The sequence below is a fragment of the Gnatocerus cornutus genome, chromosome 2 (genome assembly GCF_029298725.1).
Source record: "Gnatocerus cornutus isolate USDA-ARS CGAHR chromosome 2, icGnaCorn1.1, whole genome shotgun sequence".
NCBI classification, from domain to species: Eukaryota; Metazoa; Arthropoda; class Insecta; order Coleoptera; family Tenebrionidae; genus Gnatocerus; species Gnatocerus cornutus.
The window spans coordinates 10,084,543-10,105,379 of NC_142234.1; the positions used below are offsets into that span (position 1 = coordinate 10,084,543).

General features: G+C 31.0%; 8 protein-coding genes across 8 annotated transcripts; all 8 read left to right on the forward strand.

The window, feature by feature from the left end:
* Nucleotides 1-206: 206 nt before the first annotated feature.
* LOC148178851 (uncharacterized) lies at nucleotides 207-1,744 on the forward strand. The gene is made up of 3 exons (XM_088030388.1): nucleotides 207-298; nucleotides 366-425; nucleotides 485-1,744. The coding sequence occupies exons 1-3, from the start codon at nucleotides 241-243 to the stop codon at nucleotides 1,591-1,593; spliced, it is 1,227 nt and encodes a 408-aa protein (XP_087886514.1). The 5' UTR covers nucleotides 207-240; the 3' UTR covers nucleotides 1,594-1,744.
* Nucleotides 1,745-1,973: 229 nt separating this feature from the next.
* Nucleotides 1,974-3,457, forward strand: LOC148178852 (uncharacterized). Its single transcript, XM_088029846.1, has 3 exons — nucleotides 1,974-2,067; nucleotides 2,127-2,183; nucleotides 2,252-3,457. The coding sequence occupies exons 1-3, from the start codon at nucleotides 2,013-2,015 to the stop codon at nucleotides 3,328-3,330; spliced, it is 1,191 nt and encodes a 396-aa protein (XP_087885972.1). The 5' UTR covers nucleotides 1,974-2,012; the 3' UTR covers nucleotides 3,331-3,457.
* Nucleotides 3,458-4,405: 948 nt separating this feature from the next.
* LOC148178853 (odorant receptor 4-like) lies at nucleotides 4,406-6,356 on the forward strand. The gene is made up of 7 exons (XM_088029474.1): nucleotides 4,406-5,115; nucleotides 5,164-5,263; nucleotides 5,310-5,414; nucleotides 5,461-5,616; nucleotides 5,910-5,965; nucleotides 6,080-6,119; nucleotides 6,267-6,356. Exons 1-7 carry the CDS (start codon nucleotides 4,415-4,417, stop codon nucleotides 6,354-6,356), a joined length of 1,248 nt encoding a protein of 415 aa, XP_087885600.1. The 5' UTR covers nucleotides 4,406-4,414.
* A 1,840-nt stretch (nucleotides 6,357-8,196) lies between these two features.
* Nucleotides 8,197-9,631, forward strand: LOC148178854 (odorant receptor Or1-like). Its single transcript, XM_088029475.1, has 6 exons — nucleotides 8,197-9,018; nucleotides 9,064-9,168; nucleotides 9,217-9,372; nucleotides 9,419-9,448; nucleotides 9,496-9,563; nucleotides 9,610-9,631. The coding sequence occupies exons 1-6, from the start codon at nucleotides 8,197-8,199 to the stop codon at nucleotides 9,629-9,631; spliced, it is 1,203 nt and encodes a 400-aa protein (XP_087885601.1).
* A 2,200-nt stretch (nucleotides 9,632-11,831) lies between these two features.
* On the forward strand, nucleotides 11,832-12,925 carry LOC148178855 (odorant receptor 4-like). Its single transcript, XM_088029477.1, has 5 exons — nucleotides 11,832-12,298; nucleotides 12,352-12,451; nucleotides 12,506-12,610; nucleotides 12,658-12,813; nucleotides 12,869-12,925. Exons 1-5 carry the CDS (start codon nucleotides 11,841-11,843, stop codon nucleotides 12,923-12,925), a joined length of 876 nt encoding a protein of 291 aa, XP_087885603.1. The 5' UTR covers nucleotides 11,832-11,840.
* Nucleotides 12,926-15,398: 2,473 nt separating this feature from the next.
* LOC148178856 (odorant receptor Or1-like) lies at nucleotides 15,399-16,341 on the forward strand. Its single transcript, XM_088029478.1, has 3 exons — nucleotides 15,399-16,114; nucleotides 16,162-16,251; nucleotides 16,293-16,341. Exons 1-3 carry the CDS (start codon nucleotides 15,399-15,401, stop codon nucleotides 16,339-16,341), a joined length of 855 nt encoding a protein of 284 aa, XP_087885604.1.
* LOC148178857 (4-vinylanisole receptor-like) lies at nucleotides 16,333-17,132 on the forward strand. Its single transcript, XM_088029960.1, has 3 exons — nucleotides 16,333-16,409; nucleotides 16,857-17,012; nucleotides 17,062-17,132. The coding sequence occupies exons 1-3, from the start codon at nucleotides 16,356-16,358 to the stop codon at nucleotides 17,116-17,118; spliced, it is 267 nt and encodes an 88-aa protein (XP_087886086.1). The 5' UTR covers nucleotides 16,333-16,355; the 3' UTR covers nucleotides 17,119-17,132.
* A 379-nt stretch (nucleotides 17,133-17,511) lies between these two features.
* LOC148178858 (4-vinylanisole receptor-like) lies at nucleotides 17,512-19,164 on the forward strand. The gene is made up of 8 exons (XM_088029479.1): nucleotides 17,512-17,613; nucleotides 17,650-17,654; nucleotides 17,703-18,488; nucleotides 18,536-18,635; nucleotides 18,682-18,786; nucleotides 18,844-18,999; nucleotides 19,049-19,098; nucleotides 19,140-19,164. The coding sequence occupies exons 1-8, from the start codon at nucleotides 17,512-17,514 to the stop codon at nucleotides 19,162-19,164; spliced, it is 1,329 nt and encodes a 442-aa protein (XP_087885605.1).
* Nucleotides 19,165-20,837: the final 1,673 nt, after the last annotated feature.

Consider the following 20,837-nt stretch of genomic DNA (forward strand, 5'->3'; position numbering starts at 1 on the left):
TTTATTGATACAAAGCATAACTTTTTGTTTAAATTTTTATACTAAAAATCGAGGTTACTGTTAACACTGCAATAAACTTCACATTAAGTAAAAAATATCTCCACTATTTCCATAATTTTTTTGTTTTATTTTTGTTATCCATATCTAACTTTTAATAATATGCGAAACAATAAATTTTGATAGTCTAAAACGTATAAATTGTGTTTCTAAACCTCTTCAAGTTAACAATAGAACACAGAAATGCCGGTAGCAGCAAGTATTTTGACTTTTTGTGTTATTTTTGGAGTTCTCCTTGTTGGTAAGTGAGCTTTTATTAGAAAAATTTAATTTAATTTTTAAATATCTACATATGTGTACGAAAACAGGTAAATATGCTAAGGAAACAAAAACAACTTGCTGTGGAGATACCGAAAGCGAGGATCCAGGTAACTAACTACATAAATAAATTAACCTCTGAATTTCAATTTCACTCTTTATCAAACAGATAAATTTATCTATGGATTTTTGGCTAAAAGGAGTCTCCACTACTCCCACAGAGCAAAAACAAAGCAAGGAGGACTTCTAGACATTCATCAAAACCTAAGCATTTTCTTCAATGGTCAAACTGGTGAAGCTTTTGGAATTTCCTACGAAGACGGTCGTGGAGTTTACATACCAGCTGGCGTCACCAACAAAACATATAATGCTGAATACCACGATGACAATTACTTTAAAGACCCCGTCTCGGCGAAAGAACTGTTCCAAATAGGAGAACAAATGGGGCAACAGTTTCAAGCAGACTCTATTTCTAACGAGGTCTCTGAAAAACTAGCTGATATTATGGAAGCTTTGAGTACTGATTACTCCAATAAATGCGAAGCTTTGGCTATTGCCGCTCAAGTTTCCAGAGTCACATCGAATAATTTTAAGACCACTTTAGCTGCATTGGGAGATGTCATGAGCGAATCGACGTTAACGCCACGTGGAGATTTCAATTGGTTGTGTGGGGTTTACCGAGGAATAAATGATTTTTTTATTCCTTTTGACGGTGGTTTAAATGCTTTAAAAGAGAAGAATATCACCCTAGATTTAAATACAATTTTGACTCAAGATACAGGATTCCACGTTCTGATCTATTTCTTAGCGAGTTTACACTCAGACTTTGATCTAGCGCTACTAGAAACACTCTTGAACTCCCATTTAAACTTTTTTACTCTAATTAATAAACTAGCAGGAGAAATCACTCATGGATTCGATGGGTTTATTAATATAGTTACAGGAATCTTAAGTTACAATTCTGGACAAAATTCGAGGGATAATTTAGCGGGAATGCTGAGAATATATTTTAATTCTCCAACATCCCATAATTTGGAGGCAAAATGGTACACTTCTGCTCAAGATCTTCTAGTAACTTTGAAGAAACTAAGATTAGATGAAGAATTCAAAGTTTTAGTACAACTGTTACAAGATATTCTCGATAGTTGTTGGTTTGAAGGAGATATCAATATGTCGGAGGTGACCAAAATCATTCTTTTTGTTGAAATGCCTGGCGATGAAGACGCTGTTAAGCGGGTTATAGAAGTGGTAGAGAAGAAAGTAGAGGGAGATAAATAAGTGTTCTAAAATTATTTGTTTATAGTTTGTATGTAGGATAGGTAGAATATTTATAAAATAATTACCTGAAAGGAAATTTAAGATTGTGTTGATTTTTTTCACACATTAGTCATCCATAAAATAGTTAATTATGATATAAGTGTTCGTCGTGCTTCAAACTGATTTCGAGCTGTAAAATGTAAGTTACCACACGCGACTGTAAATAACTATTTTTTTACAGTGACAATATGACAGTTGAAAAATGTAATAAAATTATTTGCTACTTTTTTATTCTATTGTTTTATTTGTGTTATTTCTGAGGGACCAATGACTTTATATCAAGTGACATTACATTTTAATGACCCAAATGTATAAATAAGTATAAAAAACAACTCAAATATTAACCATTTTCATATTGCAAACTTTTTCAGTTAAAAACAATGCAAGTGTTAGCAAATAGTTTGATATTGTGTATCGTTTTTAGTGTACTTGTTGGTGAGTTTTTAAAACTAGCTTTTCTTAAAATTCATCATTTACTGACTTGAAAAAACTAGCTAAACATACTAGAGAAACCACAACGCTGGGCCAAGACGTCAAAAGCAACCATGCAGGTATCTACATACATACTATTATAATTATTATCTATGAAGCTATTTAATTTTTAATTTTATTTAAACAGATCAATATGTTTATGGATTTTTGGCCAAAAAAAGTCTTCACTACTCTTACACATCAAAAACAAAACAAGGAGGAATTCTAGACTACCATCAAAATTTAAGCATTTATTTCAACGGTCAAACCGGTGAAGCTTTTGGTATTTCTTACGAGGATGGCCGTGGAGTCTACATTCCAGCTGGAGTCACTAACAAAACATTTAATGTAAACTACCATGACGAGAATTACTTCAAAGGTCCAATTTCGGTAAAAGAGCTTTTTCAAATTGGAGAACGGTTGGGCTACAAGTTTGAAGCAGACTCTATTACTAACGAAATATCTGAGAAATTAGCGGGTATTATAGAATCAATGAGCAGCGATTATTCCAATAAATGCGAAGCTTTGGCTATTGCGATTGAAGTTTCGCGAATCAGCTCGAATAATCTTAAGACTTCTTTAGGTGGGATGGATTATGTCATGGGGGAGTCGTTATTAGCACCACGTGGAGATTATAATTGGTTGTATGGAATTTACAAAGGAATGAGTGACTTTTTTGTTATGTTTGATGGAGGCTTAAATGCTTTAAAAGAAAAAAATATAAAATTAGATATGAACACATTACTGACTCAAGAAACAGGATTCCACGTTTTGATCTACTTTTTGGAAAATTTACATACAGACTTCGACTTAAAAGTTTTACAGAAAATGCTCAACAGTCAATTAGAGTTCTTTAAACTAATCAACAAACTAGGAGGAGAACTCACTCACGGGTTTGACGGGTTTATTTATGTCATTACAGAAATTGTAAGTTACAATTCTAAACACAGTTCGAAAGATAATTTAATGGATATGTTGCGAACATATTTTAATTCTCCTTTAGATGATAATACTTTAAGGCAAAAATGGTACACGTCCATTAACGATCTTTTAGAAACTTTAAAGAAGTTAAGACTAGAACAAGATTTTATAGGTCTAGTAAAGTTATTACAAGACATTTTGAACAATTGTTGGTTTGACGGTAATATTAACATGTCGGCGGTTATTGAAATTATTATTTGTGGTAATGAAGATGGTGTGACATGGATTATAGAAGCACTGAAGTAATAAGCAGAGAATTATGTTTTTGAAAATTTTTAGAGTACAACCTCTTATTGTTTATTTAAAAGTTGTGTTGATTTTTACTGTATTGTATTTTACTGTATGACTTCAGTTTTGTATTAAAGTCTTAATTCTTGTAACATAAAATTACATCTCTTTAAATTATCGACTTTGGTTATTGAGGTATGTCAACGTGTAAAAACGTTATTGATGGACTTTTGTCGACGGATTCTACATGTTGGAAACTCTTGAACTGTTATTATGTCATTTATTATTTAACAAGTTGCGGTATCGAATTCAGAATAGGAGTTTTTATTCGATGTTTACAGTTTTGTAGACTGCAATTGTAAACCGATTTTCTTAAATTAAACATAGGTAAGTATTAAAAAGATAAAGTTTACTATATGGTTAAGAAGATAAACTTACCCGGCGCATCCACCATTTTTGCAGCTTCTTTTGTCATAAATATTAATTCCAAGGCCATGCGTGTTAGCAGAAATAATATTTGTAAAACATTTGTCAATTATTAAAGTTGGCTTTGTATGAAATTGATACCTAGAACTTTATATTATTTTAGCCACTAATTTATGTTTTGATACAAAAATATTTCACTCATTTTTATTAAAAATTTACCAACAAATAATAAATGGTTGCACTTACATATAAAACAACAATTTAATATTAATACTTTATTACAAAGGATGCCCCACAGGTCTGTATTTATAGACTTAATTATTCATAAACGCAAACGCGTTTTTCTGATGCTGTTTTTATGCAGTTTCTCCCCGGTCTCGTAAAGTGCTAGTCGATAACAGTGGGGCATGTTTGTGACAAAGAAATTCTGTAAGTTTGATCACAAAATTGAAAAGTTGTTACACCAATCTGTTTGTAGAAGCATAAAGAATTCATAGTCAGACTAGATAAATTATTTTAAATTAAAAGAAATTCTTTGATCTCAGTTTTGGTAATAAATTATTCGTAATCTGTAACAATTAATATTGCAACAAAGACGAGCTTAATTAAAAGGTGTACCAACTTATTAATTTCATACTATAAAGGCTGACCCATTTTTAGTGATAAACTAGCGAAGATGCAGACATTTACTTGGCCAACCTTTACCCAAATTTTCTTCTCTCTGAGATTAGTAGGTTTGTGGCCTAGCTCTGACTCGTACGAATTGAATTTATACACCCTGTATGCATTGATTTGTGTTCCTTTGTTTATGATCGCAAACACTTTTTTCCAAGTATTTAACATCTTCTTCGTTGAATTTAACTTGAAGGCGTTGGCTGCAGCCATGATGTTTGCATCCCACATCATGTCAGTTATCAAGATTTTGGGATATTTGAACAAACTGAAAATTATTAAAAAACTTGTAAAAGAACTAGGAGAAGAACATTTCAAACCGAAAAAGGGCAAAGAAAAGATCATCGAAGTGGATTTGAAAATATGGTTGTTTCTTTATAGAAGTTTCAGCGTTAGTATTGTTGTTTTGTCTGTTCTCTATCTACTACGACCGCTTCTGGATAAATCGTACCAAGATTACGAGTTACCTTTTTTTGCTTGGTATCCTTTCAACGTGAAGAAAACGCCGAATTACCAAATAGTTTACGTTTATCAAATCTTTGGCTTGTTTTACATTGTTACAGCAAATTTGAACTTGGATTCGCTATCAGTAGCATTGATGGTTTACATGGGGGCACAGTGCGACCTTTTGTGTGATGACTTAAAAAATGTCAACACTTTAACTAAACTGGTACAATGTATTAAACGTCACAAAAAAATTCTCAGGTATTTTTCACACTTTACGTTAACTTTTCTCATTTATTTGACTTTTAGGTTTGCATCAGACTTTGGTAAATTTCTCAATAACTTAATACTGGGTCAATTTTTAAATAGCGTGGCGTCCATGGCTCTAACGCTATTTAAATTATCAATGGTAAAGATTTTAAGTCGGCACATTATATTTTGATATAAAAGCTTAGAGTGTTCCAGGAGGAACAGAATTTTACACACTGATCATGTTCTGTTCGATGGTTGTGTTGGAAATTTTTTTGTACTGTTGGTACGGAAACGAGGTGGCAGTCAAAGTAATTCGTGTCAAATGTAATACAAAATATACAGTTTGGATTGTAGAGTGAGAACATTTTCTTCGCTGCCTATGATTCGCCGTGGATCAAATCTTCGATACAGTCTCAAAAAAGTTTGCTGTTTTTTATGATGAAGACTCAGAAACCAATAACAATAACTGCTTTTCACTTGTTTTCTCTCTCTTTGGTTACTTTCACAACGGTAGGTTCTCATTACGATTTCAAGCAAAAATGATATGTTTGTGAAAAATACGCATAAAATATTACAATTATTTGTATGTATGTATATACTCACTTAAAAAATTGAAAAACATTGTTAAGACAATTTGACCTTACTTTCACAAACACATCTGCTTAACGCTTAACAGGTGATTCTAAGTTGACTTGCAGCAATGAAAAGTTGCGCTACAGCAAAGCTAGTAAAGTTTGCGTCACTTGAAATTAGTTGATTAGTGCGTTCTTAGTATTTACATATTTTACAAATATCTGTTTTAGATAATGCGGACATCATTTTCGTATTTTACGGTCCTTCAACAGATGAATTCGCTTCAGTAATAAAAATAAAAAATGCACTTTTTAAACAATCAATTATTATTATCATTATAAACTAATCTAGTTTGTAGTAGGTGTTTTGAACTTTTAAATAAATTGTAAAAATTTCACAGATGTAGACAGATATCTAAAAATAAAAGCATTTTAAATTTTGTTTTATTTAAAAATGGAAAATTTAACTTAATTAAAAATATTAATAAGTTAAAGTACTGATTTATGTATTCCAGCTCATCTACATTTTTAATTTTTAGTTATTCATTTTTATTGTTCTTATAATGAGTCATTTTTTGCATAAAACAGTTCAATATATCTAGTAGAAATTCAACATTTTATTGTATGAATGGTGTATTTAGTAAATTGTATAGAGTTAGTTTTTTTTATGGGAATTAAAACTGATGGTACACCACATGAGATTTACCAAACTTAATGGTTTTAAAACACTTCGTTATCAAATATTTCTAATCGACTTTTACTTGTGCAAAAATAATGAGCCATTTATAATATTTGACCATTGACTTTGGTTACTCTGTTAATAATATCTTCATAATTTCTTTGAAACAAAATTGTTTGAAAACATGTCATTATGTCGTCTGCTTTCGAAATGTATAATTAATATTTTTTTTACAAGTAGATAAAGGAGCACGTGTTTTGGGTTGTCTGTATTAGAAGAATGAAAACAAATGTCATGTAATATGTCAAAATTAAAGATGTTTTATTGGTTTTGGGTTAGAATTTTTAGTTCATGAATTGTAAATGATATTTTATATCATAAAGTTTCTTATCAATGTTTTAATTTGTTCAAATTTGCTCGGTAAATTGAAAAAAATGACCGATTGTGCAAAAATATTATTTTACTTAAAAATGGACTTAAGTACCATAAACAAAAAAAGTAAAAAATGTATTACAAATTGAACATGTAATTATAAGAATTAAAAGTAAAATTAAAAGTAAAAAATATATCAAAATTTCTAAAAATTACAAGCTGATTAAATCGGAAAAGACCAGAAAAATCTGCATTCGATAATGATTAGGAGAGAATCGAATGAAAATTACAAAATAAAATCAAAAGAAAAAAAGCACAAAACCTAAATATGATATGGTAGGATAAGAAAGAATATTATTTTTTTACAATTACATACACAAAAAAGTAAGAAGAAATGTTTTCAAATAAAAATTACCATTGCATATAAAAAAGTTAATTTTTATCTTGAAATAGAGCAATATGTGCCTAACTTTAATTAGTGAACAGCAATAAAAAAAACTTGAGCTTGAGGGAAATTTATTTAAGGAAATTCTAAATTACGTTAAAAAAGGAGAGAAAAGGTTATAATAATAGAAATAAGGAAACAATACGAAAAACTAGCAAAAACACTAAATACAGAATAAAAAACAATTAACAATAAAAATGTTCTCACCTGTTTATATTTTCAGTACCTACTGATTACAGCAACCGTAAAAAATAGAACTGCAATAATAATAAAAAATAAAGATAAAGTAGGGTTTATTATTACGTTCAGTTTATCAGACAACCTATAATCATTAAATTGTAATGAGATCACGATTAAAAAAATTACAGGAAGTGATTTTTTGCAACTCTTGAAATGAAGAAAATTGTACTTAGAAATTTAAAATTTTAATTTTTACCACACTTCCGTGCTTGCTTTTACTTAAACTAATCGTCATAGAGATGTCCCAAAAATTAAAAAAGTTAAAAACAAACCAAAGTATTATATAACGGAAACAAATTTTGAAACAGTTGTATTGAACAAGATTGAATTGTACTCACCTGTTAATGACAAAGTACAATAATTTAGAAAAGATTTTCAGTTATGACACGAAAATGATGTGTTATTAATTAGACTAGACGGATTGATATTATTTAATTATTGAGTTACAGTGGATGTCATTATAAAACTTAATTTAAATTACTGTCTAGAACGTGAAAGATCAAAGACTTTATTATTTATTTATTATTCATAAAAGTCGGTTTTCTGCGTTTGTTTTTTTGTTCCACAATTTCTGAAGAATATTAGATGAATTTCGTATTATGCATAGCAGAGTTTTAATAGGCCGTTTCAGTTGTCCACGTGTTGATCGCCAATGTACATCTTGAACTAACATCGTTATTTTCTTTTGACTTGTGAAAGGCGTTCCTACAGTTCATCAGAACAAAGGCAATTTAAAAACATACGTATTTTTTATTTGTAACATACTTCTATTAGTTTTCAGCATGGATAGTTCAACATTGAAACATTACAACTGGATGTCAATTTTCAACCCAATTCTATTTTCACTGCGTTTAGTGGGTTTATGGCCAACTACTAACACTTATAAACATAATTCCTACAAACTCTACGCCACCATATGTGTCTCTCTCTTCATGTTTATCAACACTTTTTTTCAAGCAATGAACCTATTTATGGTAGACTTGGATTTGAACGAGTTAGCCGCATCGCTTTTCATAGCTGAACATATTGTTGCGGTCATAAAAATCGCTGCTTTTCTTATGAAACTCGGAATTATTAAGAAATTGATATCTCAGCTGAACAAAGACATATTCCAACCAAAGAATAAAAATCAGTTGGACAAAGTAAAACTTGATTTAAATTTGTGGATGATTTTGTATCGAGGCTTTCAAGGTGGTTCTTTCGGAGTGATCATTTTCTGGTTGATTAGACCGATTTTGAATGAAACTTACAAAGAGTGTGAGCTACCAATGTTCGCGTGGTATCCATTTGATGTGACCATAGAACCCCAGTATTATTTTGTTTACGGTTACCAATCTATTGGACTTCTTTGTATGGTTACTGCAAATATTAATTTGGATTCTCTCTCAGTGGCTTTGATGGTTTATATAAACGCACAGTGTGTTATTTTGTGTGATAATTTGATAAACATCAATAGCCTAACTGAATTAATAAAATACATAAGACACCACAAGGAGCTTTTACAATTTTCGGCAGATGTAAATGTGTTCTTCAGTAACATAATGTTGGCGCAATTCCTGGCATGTGCGGCAACCATCGCTTTGGGACTTTTTAAATTATCTTTGGTACGATAATTTTTTTAGAATCCTTACATTTAGATAATATTCTAGGTTGCTCCAGGAACTACAGAATTCTACACTTTAATAATGTTTGTCAATATGTGCATTTTCCAAACTTTCTTGTTCTGTTGGTACGGAAACGAGATAGAGATTAGGGTAAGTTCCAGTAATAAGATTAATGAGCAGTATAACTTCTTTTTTTAGAGCAGTAAATTTTGCGAAGCTGTACTGTCTTCAAAGTGGGTGGGCACCAACTTAAATTTTCAAAAAGCTCTCTTATTTTTTGTAATGAAGACTCAGAAGCAAATTAGGATCAGGGCTTTTAATTTGTTTTCTTTGTCGCTGCCAACATTTATGACGGTAAGTTGATTTTGATTTTTGGAGATTTCAAGGTGAAGGATTTCAGATTATTCGGAATTCATGGTCGTATTTTGCTGTTCTACGTCAACTCAATTCTTCACAAGATTGATTAAGCCCATGTAGCGATTAAAATTGAGTTTACTGATTAGAAGTTTTAAGTATGACATACTTTTAATATTTTTAGGCGTTAAGTGTGGTCGTTGTTTATTATTTGTTTTAATGATAAGTAAATTTAAGGAAAGTAGAGCTATTCATCTAATAAAATATGTTTCTATAATTTTTATTTGAACAAGAGTTTCCTATGGCCACTGTTAAACAATTTTTGTTTGCTAGTTTCTTCACCTTTTCTTGACCATCCAAAATCGAAAATTGTTAAAAATGTATTGCTTGCTTTTTTTGTAATCCATACTATGATGGACACAGAATCTTGGACAGTACTTTCCTGTCATTTCAAAAAGTCTGGATGTAATCCTAGCTTTATTGTCATTATGATTGACGTTAATACAAAAGACAAACAAATTTTGAAAACGTATTTCTGCGATATGCCATCAATAACAATTGATGTGCCGCCACAAGGAAGCTAGAATTGGTTTTGCGCTACAACACTTGGTCATGGGCGAAGAGTTTTGGAGTCGAGTGGTTTTATTATTGCTAAAATGTCAAAATTTCAAATGAATCAAAAATTAAAAGTTTGGTTATGAAGAAACGTCCTCCGTAAAGCCCGGTTTAGAAACTTTGACAATCAAATGACAATTCTGTTCAAGATTCAGTGTCCACCATTGTATGATTTGATTTTGTATAGGTAACTATTGACGACAACGAAATGTGTACAGCAAAATTGTACGTTCGAAACCTCATAACTGACATTGTCAAGTAATGTCAATTTTGCTACTTTTAAGCAGCTTGCCCACTAAAAAAAGGTGCACATGTAACTGACGACCCAAGTTTCGTGTCCTAATTATGCCCGGTTTTCGGCTAGGCATGAGTTCTGTGACATTCTATACAAAGTATTTGGTAAGTAAAGCCCCAAACTGTAACAGCAATGTTATAAAGGTGGTAGAAATTGAAATCTTAAATATTTTTTTTCTGCAACAATTCTTGCAAGCAGTGGAAAGACGTAAAAGTAACCAATCACATCACAGTTTGGATATTTGGAAAATTTAAGAAATCATGTCATTTCGTGGTACAAAATGTCACCCATGTCCCTGACATTTTGTAACATAGGCGTACGCTGTCAGGTATCTGTCAACGAGTGCTGAACAGTTTTGCAATGGTTCTAAGATTGCAGTAAATAATTCCTTGTTGCGGCGTTCATATCTGGTTTAGATCGGAACAAAGGACAATTTGAATGGTTTTATAGTTTTGTATACGATTTATTTTTCGAATTTAATATTCAGTTTCAAGTACCTACATTTGTGCCGTCACTGATTAATTATGTCAAATGTGACAGTTGGTCAGCACCCTCGTTTTTGTCAAAACCAAACTACTATGTTTTCAGCCTAATTTTTAATTACTTTTTAAGTCCTGATTGGTCAACTTTACAACCTTATAACTTTTACAAGAAAAGGAAAAGTAAGACAATTTTTACTCAGATCGCTTTCTGTAACCTCTCTGATTCTCCAGATTCTCCCTCTATACATTTTCAACAAAATTACATAATTTGAAGCTACACATCCGTGATTTGAGACGACCATGCTAATAATTTCAATTTTCACTTTTTGAAATTTTTGCATTAAAAGTTGGAAAAAATGTGCAAAGTAATATAGCACTCTGTGTTATTTAACTGTAAAAAAAAATAAAATAAAAAAAGAGCAAGGTGCGTAAGAAGGAATATTATTGATTGAAGAATAAAAAAATACAAAAATGATATGTATTAAAATAAGCATGTCAAACTTAATTAATAAAAATAATGAACAGAAAGGGAAAAGCTAATTTTTTGCAATAGAAGTCAAAAAAGTGACTTTTTTTCCTTAATCACTAATACCTAATTTCATTTCGACATGCATATTTTAAGATTCAAAAACACAATTACCAATTAACCAATTATTCTAATTACTGAGAACTCCGCGATAAACTTGTCCAATAATTACTTAAATTTTGTATAACTTCTACCCCACGAACTGTTGGATTGAGCATTATTGTTCATTTACAACCTTAAAACCAATCGAAAAAGTGACAGTTATTAGCAAACCTCGAAACTATACATTACAATGAAAAATAAAGAATTTAATTGGTTATCCACCATTGCACCTAATCTTTTCTGTCTGCGATTAGTAGGTGTATGGCCCGAAAAGAATAAACTTTACGACTTTGATGCTTATACATTTTACTCGGCTTTCAACGCAGTTTTTATAATTGCAGCTCACAACTTATCACAAATAATAAATATTTTCTTCGTTTATAACGATTTGGAAGCTTTAACAGCCACGATTTTCGTATTAACCACTAATATTTTAGCGACGATAAAAATGTATCTTTGTGCAAGGAATTTAAGAGTAATAAAGCGACTTTTTATGACTCTGAATACAGAGCCGTTTTTACCAAAATCTGAAGAACAGATCAAGTTAATACAACCAACATTGAATCAGTGGAGAATTGGATATTTCGCTTTGTGTGGTCTTGCAGGGTGTAATGTGTTTTTGTGGAATATTTCCCCGATGTTGAATGCAGGACAAAAGTTACCATTTTTGGCGTGGTATCCTTTTGATAGCAGCAGTGGAATTAACTACGCAGTTGTGTACCTTTACCAAGTTGTTTGTATTTGGTACATTACTATTGGGAATGCGAATATGGACTGTTTAATTTATGCTCTTTTGATGTACATTTCATGCCAGTGTAGTATTCTTTGTGATAATCTGAATAACAACGAAGGGGATTTTGGTAAAAATCTCGTCGCTTCAATAAAACACCACAAAAAGATTCTCAGGTAAAACTTATATTATCAATTGTACACATATAAATTAAATAAAAAAATCACAGGTTTACTGAAGAGAGCAACAACTTTTTTAACATTGTCATTCTTGGTCAATTCGCTACAAGCACGGTAGTTCTCGCATTGACAATGTTCCAACTAAGTCTGGTAAATATCCATTTGTAGGTACCATTTTTGGATAACGAATAGTGTAAAATCTAGGTTTCTCCAGTTAGTAATGAAGCTTTCACTCATGTAAACTACATCTTGGGTATATCAACCCAACTGTTTTTTTATTGTTGGTTCGGAAATGAAGTGGAGCTCAAGGTACATTTTATTTATCTACTCCTATTTTTTCTCATTAAGTTTTACAGAGTGGTGAAATACCATTTGCTGCGTATAAATCTCAGTGGCTAGACCAACCAAACAGCGTGAAAAAGAACATGCTTATTCTGAATTTAAGAACAGGGAAACCAATCAGAATAACAGCCATAAACCTATTCGCTTTATCTTTGCAAACTTTCATAACTGTAAGCTGAAAGTAATTTTATTGTTATCAAAATAATTAGAATAACAAATTTGCAGATTCTGCGCAGTGCTTGGTCATATTTCGCTGTTTTATACAAAGTCAATAATCCATAGAACACTTGTTAGAATTTATTAAATACATTTTAGCGAGCAACGACATATTCTTTGAGACCTAAAAACGGGTCTTACCTGAAATTACCTTGCAATGAGTAGTTGTGTACTGAAGCGCGATAAAACTGTTTATGAAGGGACTTTTATCGACGCACCGCAGCAAACAGCCCTTAATAATTCATTATCGATTTTTGCTCTCTCACGCAAAGTGCATTCTTATAAGAAAAATTAATAAAAGGGTTTGATTCGATTAAGTTCACACCTTGGATTCGAGAAACTAACATCTGGTGATTTTCTCACGGAAAAATTAATGACCGGGTTAAGAACGCTAATTAGTGAAAGTTATAAATTTATGAGTTCGAAGAAGGTAAGGAATGTCGTCGGTTTTATCGATTTCACTGAGAAATTTTAGTTGTAATAATGCAAAATCTTTAAAAATAAAGTTTTTTTATATTTATTTGTACATACACAAAAAGAGATGTAGAAATATTGATAGGGCTTTAAGTTGGGAAATAATGTGTTAATAACAAACCCTAGTAACTAACTCTAGTAATATGTACTACTTTATAAAAAACTGCGAATTAAAAAATACCTTATGGTCACGTTAATAAACAACATTCAATCCCGAAACTACTTACAATAAGTTATGTTATCTTCAGATCTTGAGTTCTTGAAAATTTTTAATATGATCGGATTCGAACAATTTTTTACCAGTGCTGCTTGCATAGCAATCACTTTTATTATTCGGCTGACTGTTGTTAAATATTCCAAAGTTTTTTTATTTTATTTTGAAAAATTAATGAGTTATGAGTTTTTCTCTCTTCCTATTTAGTTAGGAGCTGGATGTACTGTTGATTAATAACGAAGTGGAACTAAAAGCTTACTTACAGTCTTAACTGTTTAAACTTTTTATATCTACAGATGATTATAATTTTTAGAGTACCAATTTTGTTTAGGCTACCTTTGAGTTTGACTGTCGAGCTGCACTTTAAGTTTTCAGAAAAATTTATTTTTATACTGAAATGTCATAAATCGATTAAAATGTCTGCTTTTATGTAGGTCTGTCGTAATCTAGAAACTTACGGTGATTTGTTTAATTGGAATGGTACAAAATTTGCTTGTTTTAGATTCTATAGATCTCGTGGTCTTATTTTGCCGTTTTGCGCAAGATTAATAAATCATATGGTGTTTAAAATGTTGGATGCGCCCGTTTTTAGATTATTTTAAAAGTTTTTTAGTAATAATTAATAAACAATTATTAGAAAATATAGAAAATGTATCTCAAAAGTAAATTATTCTTCTAAATTATCTATAAATTAAAACTTATAATTTCTTTTCAAATTTCCAGAATTGAAGCTGGCTTTTTGTATAAGAACCAAAATACAGGTGCCCCAGAACTCGCGCCCCTAAGAGAAAAGGTTTATGGAGGCAACAATTCTGAACCAAAATTTTGAAACCAAAATTCATTGGCTCAAAAAATAATCGAGTTAAGACGTAAAAACAGTAGCCAATTCCGAAGCTGAACAGAATTTGAAAATCGGTAACCATAGACACATATTATCATCCATGGGTCAAATGAACATTATACTCTCGTTGCTTAGGAAATTGGAATGGCCTTTTACTCAACTTCTAGAATAGGCTTTCGGGATTGGTTGTTAATTTTTTATCCTTTTTCGAATACTATTGAACTTGACTAATTTTTGTTTTAAAATTTATCATCTGTATCGTTGTCGGCACCCTCTCTTGTTTTCTAGGGCGCGAATTTTTTGACACCTGTATTTTTTTCTCTAAACGTGACAAAAAGTCGCTGTTTTTAATCATTTTTAAACAATAAAGTAGGCAATTTTGTTTTGCAGTTATACATGAGCACAAATCAAAGACTATATTTTCATCTTAAACACCTAAAAATTACGAAATTTCAGTTCTATTGTTTAAACGTTGATAAATCAGATAATGGTGTCTACTAGATAATGATGGTAATAGACAGTATTACCTAATAATTGTATAAAAATTTAACCTGGTGCGTGAGTTAGATTTTACAAATGTTTAAATTATTATATTTCTTTTTCATTTAAAATCATTAGCTAGAATTTGCTTGGGTTTATTTATTTAGAAATAGGAGCAACACTAAAGTATTAAAACTATTTACCATCTATTATAAAATAAAAATAACAAGTCCTTTACCTATATTTCATCGAGCAACATACAATTGGGAAGTAATTACTCGAGCCTGCAAATCATACGTTTATTCAAGTACCATTGCCGCTATTGTAACAGTTAATTTTCTACTAAAAATTTTATTAAAATGCAGCAGTGTTTGTATTTGAAGCAGAGCTTTGATTGGAGAAAATATACATGAAAGCGTTGGGATTGGATAGAACATCAAAAGTGGGGTATAAAAATGCAAAAGCGATCGAACTTTTTGTATTTGTGTGTCAGATGTGAAAACAAGAAGTGGTAAAGTTTGTGATTAATAATGAGTACGTTCGATTGGAGAGACAACGTCAACGTCAATCTCATGGTATTAAAATTCTTTGGATTGTGGCCTCCAGACTACGAAGTTTACAAACCGGACTTGTATCTCTTATACTTTATTTTGGTCACTATCATCATTATTGGAGTCCACAATTTGACACAAATTGTCAACATTTTTTATGTTTATAACGATTTGGAAGCTTTATCAGCAACAGTGTTTGTGGCCGCAACGAATATCTTTTCTGTTGTGAAACGATACTTTTACATACAAAATCTGAAAACTATTAAAAACTTGTTTGCAACATTAAACACAAAATTTCGCCCGAAGAACAGTTATCAAGAAAAACTAATTCAACGTTCAGTCACCGAATGGAGAAGATTTTATATTATTTTCCATAGTATTGTTATAATAAATATAAGTTTATGGCTGCTCGTACCGGTTATTAATGGATGGGTTAAGCAGCATAAACTACCATTTGAAGCATGGTATCCCTTTAAAACTGATGGATTTCCAAATTACGAACTGACCTATGCTTTCCAATTTGTTTGCATTTGGTACTTGGGTCTCTGCAATCTAAATGTGGATACCCTAATATATGCTTTTATGATGTTTATTGGTTGTCAGTGTGATATCTTGGCAGATGATTTGAAAAATCTTGACAAAAATTTTGGTACCGAACTCATAAATTGTGTCAAATACCACAAAATGATTCTCCGGTAAGAATAATTAAACCCATTCTTGTACAAGAGCACCAAAATTTTAGTTTCGCTGAAGACACTAACAATATCTTCAGCATTATTATTTTCGGACAAATGGTGGCAAGCACTGGAGGACTCGCTCTAACAATGTTTCAGTTAAGTGTGGTCAGTTCTTTAGTGTTCGTTAAATTTTTAGTAACTTTTTTCAAAGGTTGGAATTTCCGGCCCTGCTTTGCCAAATATAGTTTACATTGTTGGGATGTCTGCTGAAATTTTCTTGTATTGTTGGTTCGGCAATGAGATTCAGCTCAAGGTTTGTGTCTAAATTTCTCAATTTTGGTCAAATTTACCAATTTTCACTTAGTATAGTTATTTTATTTTTATTTTGTAATCTAGTAGTTTACCTTATTTATTTAAATAAAATTGTTATATTTTGAATTATTTTAATGTATTACGAAGTTTGCTGAGTTTAGTTAATATTTCGATTACCCACGAATGTCATACAACAGTTTTTCCAACATGTTGAAATTTTTACCTAATGACAGTGATAACATGGTTGGCATAACCGTGAGTTAGTGGCGTTATAACTCTCGATGCTAAGGATAGCGTGAGTTACATTTCTAACTTACTAATATTAACTATAACTTATTACTAGTTTTAAGTTAAATATATCACTTTTATTTGAACCTACCTATGTGTTCAATAAAATGTTTAAATTAGCTATGTAGTACTAAATATTTACATGCTTATTTTTGTGTAGAGTAGAAACATTTCTTTTGCCGTTTACGAGTCAAATTGGATTGGACAGCCTGTTCCTGCACTTCGAAGCTTGATGATTCTAAGTGAGAGATGTCAAAGACCTGCTAAGATGACAGCCATGAATCTGTTTACGTTTTCGTTGGAGACTTTTATTGCTGTAAATATTTTTGGTGTGACAGATAAATGTTGTATAGGTCTGTTTTTAGATTATGAAGTCTGCTTGGTCATATTTTGCTGTCTTGTCTACTGTCAACAGTAAATAATTTTAAAATGCTCAGCACAGATTGGAAATATTTTCGTTTTGTTAGTTTTTGTAGTTAATAAAGCACAATAAAACACTATTTTTTATTAATTCAACAATATTTTAGAGTAATCTTATAAAAATAAAAAAATAATTTTTCTATTAAGTTGCCTTGATAGCAGATCCAAAAATAAACATTTTTGATTTTTACCAAAAATTTCCTATAAATAAGTTTACAGTCAAGCCTAAATTTCCAAATAACCCAAAATATAATTACTCAAAAATTTTATTTAACAGCTTTAGCACAAATGGTGAATTATCTGTGTGACAACATTATATAACAAAATTATTACTTTTCTAAGATATCATTTGAAAAACATTTCCCTACTTTAAACATGTATTTACTGCAATTTGAATGACAGAGTGCTCCATGTTTATTTGCCCACAACTTCCTGCCTTTAATTTGTGCAAATTAGAAGACGAAAAACTACCAGTTCTTGTTACACAAAGCCGCCAAGTAATACCACCTTTTTGTATCAATCTAAAATTATAGAACAAGTAGCTTTATGTAAGCGCAGAAGTACACACATTCCCCTCATTGGTTAGAAAGAGTGCAACAACCTGTATAAAAGCCTCAAAAGCTCGTTTAACCTACAGTTCAGAAAAAACCACAATGTTGTCTAAAAATAAGTTCAACTGGAAAAGTGCAATTCGTCTCAACCTTTTAGTTTTAAGAAGTGTTGGTCTGTGGCCTGAAGACGATTTTTACAAATTCGACTGTTATTTGGTTTATGTAACATCAGCAGCAATTTTCCTCGTCGGAGGCTTTAACTTGTCTCAAATTGCAAATGTATTTTACGTTTATACAGATTTTGAAGCAGTGACTTCTAGTGTGTTGTTGATCACCACGAATCTTTTGGCTGTCGTAAAAATGTACATTTTTCTGAAGAATTTGAGGTTTCTCAAAAAATTATTGACAACATTGAATACCTCTGATTTTCGTCCAAGAAGTTCCCAAGAGTTAAAATTAGTTGAGCCTACTTTACGGCGTTGGAAGAAGATATATTTATGGTATAACACTGTTGTAGTTTTTAACTTATTGATGTGGTCAGTGGCTCCCGCTTTGGAGGGTTGGCGGTTACCATTTGACGCGTGGTTTCCTTTTGACGTGAAAGTGTCGCCTTTTTACGAGCTTGCATATTTTTACCAACTGCTTTGTATGTGGCCAATGAGTTTGTGTAACATAAATTTAGATTGCTTTATTATGGGAATTATGATGTTAATGTACACACAATTAGAACTGTTATGTTTCCATTTGAAGACTCTTGGAAACCAAAAGAATTTTGGAGAGGAACTTGTTGGATGTATAAAACGACACAAAGCAATTTTAGGGTGAGATCTAAGTATGAACGAAAGTGTATTATTAGGAGTATTTTTAGATTTATTGAAAGAAGTAATAAGTTCTTTAATTGGATTATTTTGGGACAATTTGCTACTAGCACAGCTGTAATAGCTCTGATAATGTTTCAGCTGACTATTGTATTTAAATTTAGTTGCACTTTCTTTGTCTAAATAAAATTTGCAGGTGAGTCCAGCCAGTGGAGAAGGTCTTTCACATATTGCATACATCCACGGTATAACCACACAAATATTTTTGTATTGTTGGTTTGGCAATCAAGTTGAAATTAAAGTAAGTTGACAACGTACGAACCATTATTCTTGTTCTTATTGTTATTCTTATTGTTAGAGCCGACAAATTCCCTGGTCTTTGTACGAATCAGAGTGGATTATACAATCACAAAGTGTAAAGAAAAACATTCTAATTCTGTGCATCAGATGTCAGCGTCCCGTTAGAATTACAGCAATAAAGTTGTTTTCTTTGTCTTTAGAAACGTTTATTTTGGTGAGAATTTATTTTTTATTATACGCACATTTATGTAATTTTTTTTTAGATTATGAGATCAGCATACTCGTATTTTGCGTTGTTGTCAAATGTAACAAAGTAAAAAGTTTTAACTTGTTTGAGTAGTTTTATATGCGCAGGCCAGGTCCTCACGCACAAATATGAGACCACACGTTGAAAAAGTATTGTATTAATTTTGTTATTATTGTAATACTGTGCCGTCAAATCATTTTTAACATAAAAAAATTGATTGATTGTTATAAATGTATTTTACTGTCACTGACAAAATTGATTGCAATTTGCACGTCAATTTGACTGTAATGCATAGATTACACTAAAATGTCAATAAAATGATGTCCAAAAAGATTTGGCCCTAACTGTAGATTAATATACTTAAAAATTGTTATTTTGTAATTTCCAAAAAACTACACAGTAAATCAAAATAATAGTACAAGGAAGTAATAATGGTGGATGCGCCGGGCAAAAAGTTTCCTGTTAATTTTTTTTCTGTAATTGGCGCTTAAATTGTGAGTACAATAAAGTTTTCACTTTTCAGTTAAAGTTTTATATCAATAGATGGCTTATGCATGCAGAAAATTTCCCTATAAAAATACTCTTAGGATAAAATCAATGGTGATTATTAGAGCGATCAATGTTACGCTGTTACCGTCTAATGTTTTTAAGATTACCAAGTTTTGGTTATAAGGCTTATAAACCAAATTTTTGAAACTACTAAATCGACACTTATTTTTTTTTGAGTTAAATCTTTCATTCCAATGTCGTATGAGGATTTTAGATTGTAATATTTGTGCTTTTTACGATTATTCTATTTAATTTGTTATTACGCATTAATATTGTCGGTTTATAAAGAATTTTGCTAGTTAATAATTAATTCTTCTAATTACATATATTCAAGGAAATCAATAGATGGAGTTTTCCAGGAATAAAATCAATTCATGCAGCGCATCCGACGATGGTAGTTAAAGTTTTTTTTTTTTGATTTATTATTATTTTTGGCTACCATATTACAGTGGTAATTGATAAAAGGATAGGCGAAAATGGGAACATAACAATCTCTCGGTGTTTTTCGACACTTTAAAAATTAGACAAATTAAAAAAAAATCCAAAATTAAAATTTCGCTAGAGAATTCTTAAATTTTATCTGTAGTTTTCCATAAAAGATTAATGTCGGTATGTTGGTTTAAAATAAACTTTTGCGCAATTATTATTAATGCTGTGATTGTATAAACATTAAAAATCAATAAAATTTTAAATCATTAAACAGGTAAATACATGTAAAAACGGAAATAACGCAACACTAGAACAAGATTTGGATAACTAACGCACTCACTAACAGTGTCTGAATTAAACGAAACAAACTGCGAAATTTAAAATGAAGTAACAAGAAAGTCACAGAGATAAAATGCAATTGAACATATTCTTTCATTTAACTTAAAATCGTTTAAAACTATGAAATGATTCTATTCTTCATTGAGAAAATCGAAGGGTGAATAATTACATTTCCATTCGATTGAACTACAATGCACTGTGTCAGGCGGCTCAGTTTTAAAGGTAGTGGAGTAAATCGATATCGTCGCCCTAAAGAAGGTAATTGCTTTAAATAATGGCATATTGCACTAGAAAGAGAAATAAAAGTTCAGTAGCAGTATTGATGTCTCATATAAATCGATATCTTCTACTAAAATGTAATTTTATGGATATTAGAGATCCTTAGTAAACAGTGCAGTTTAAACATAAAAAAAGCTGTGAAAAATAATTCTGTTTTATCATTCTCCGATTCTCATTTAGTTGTGAAGCTCCGTGGAGGAAATGAATCA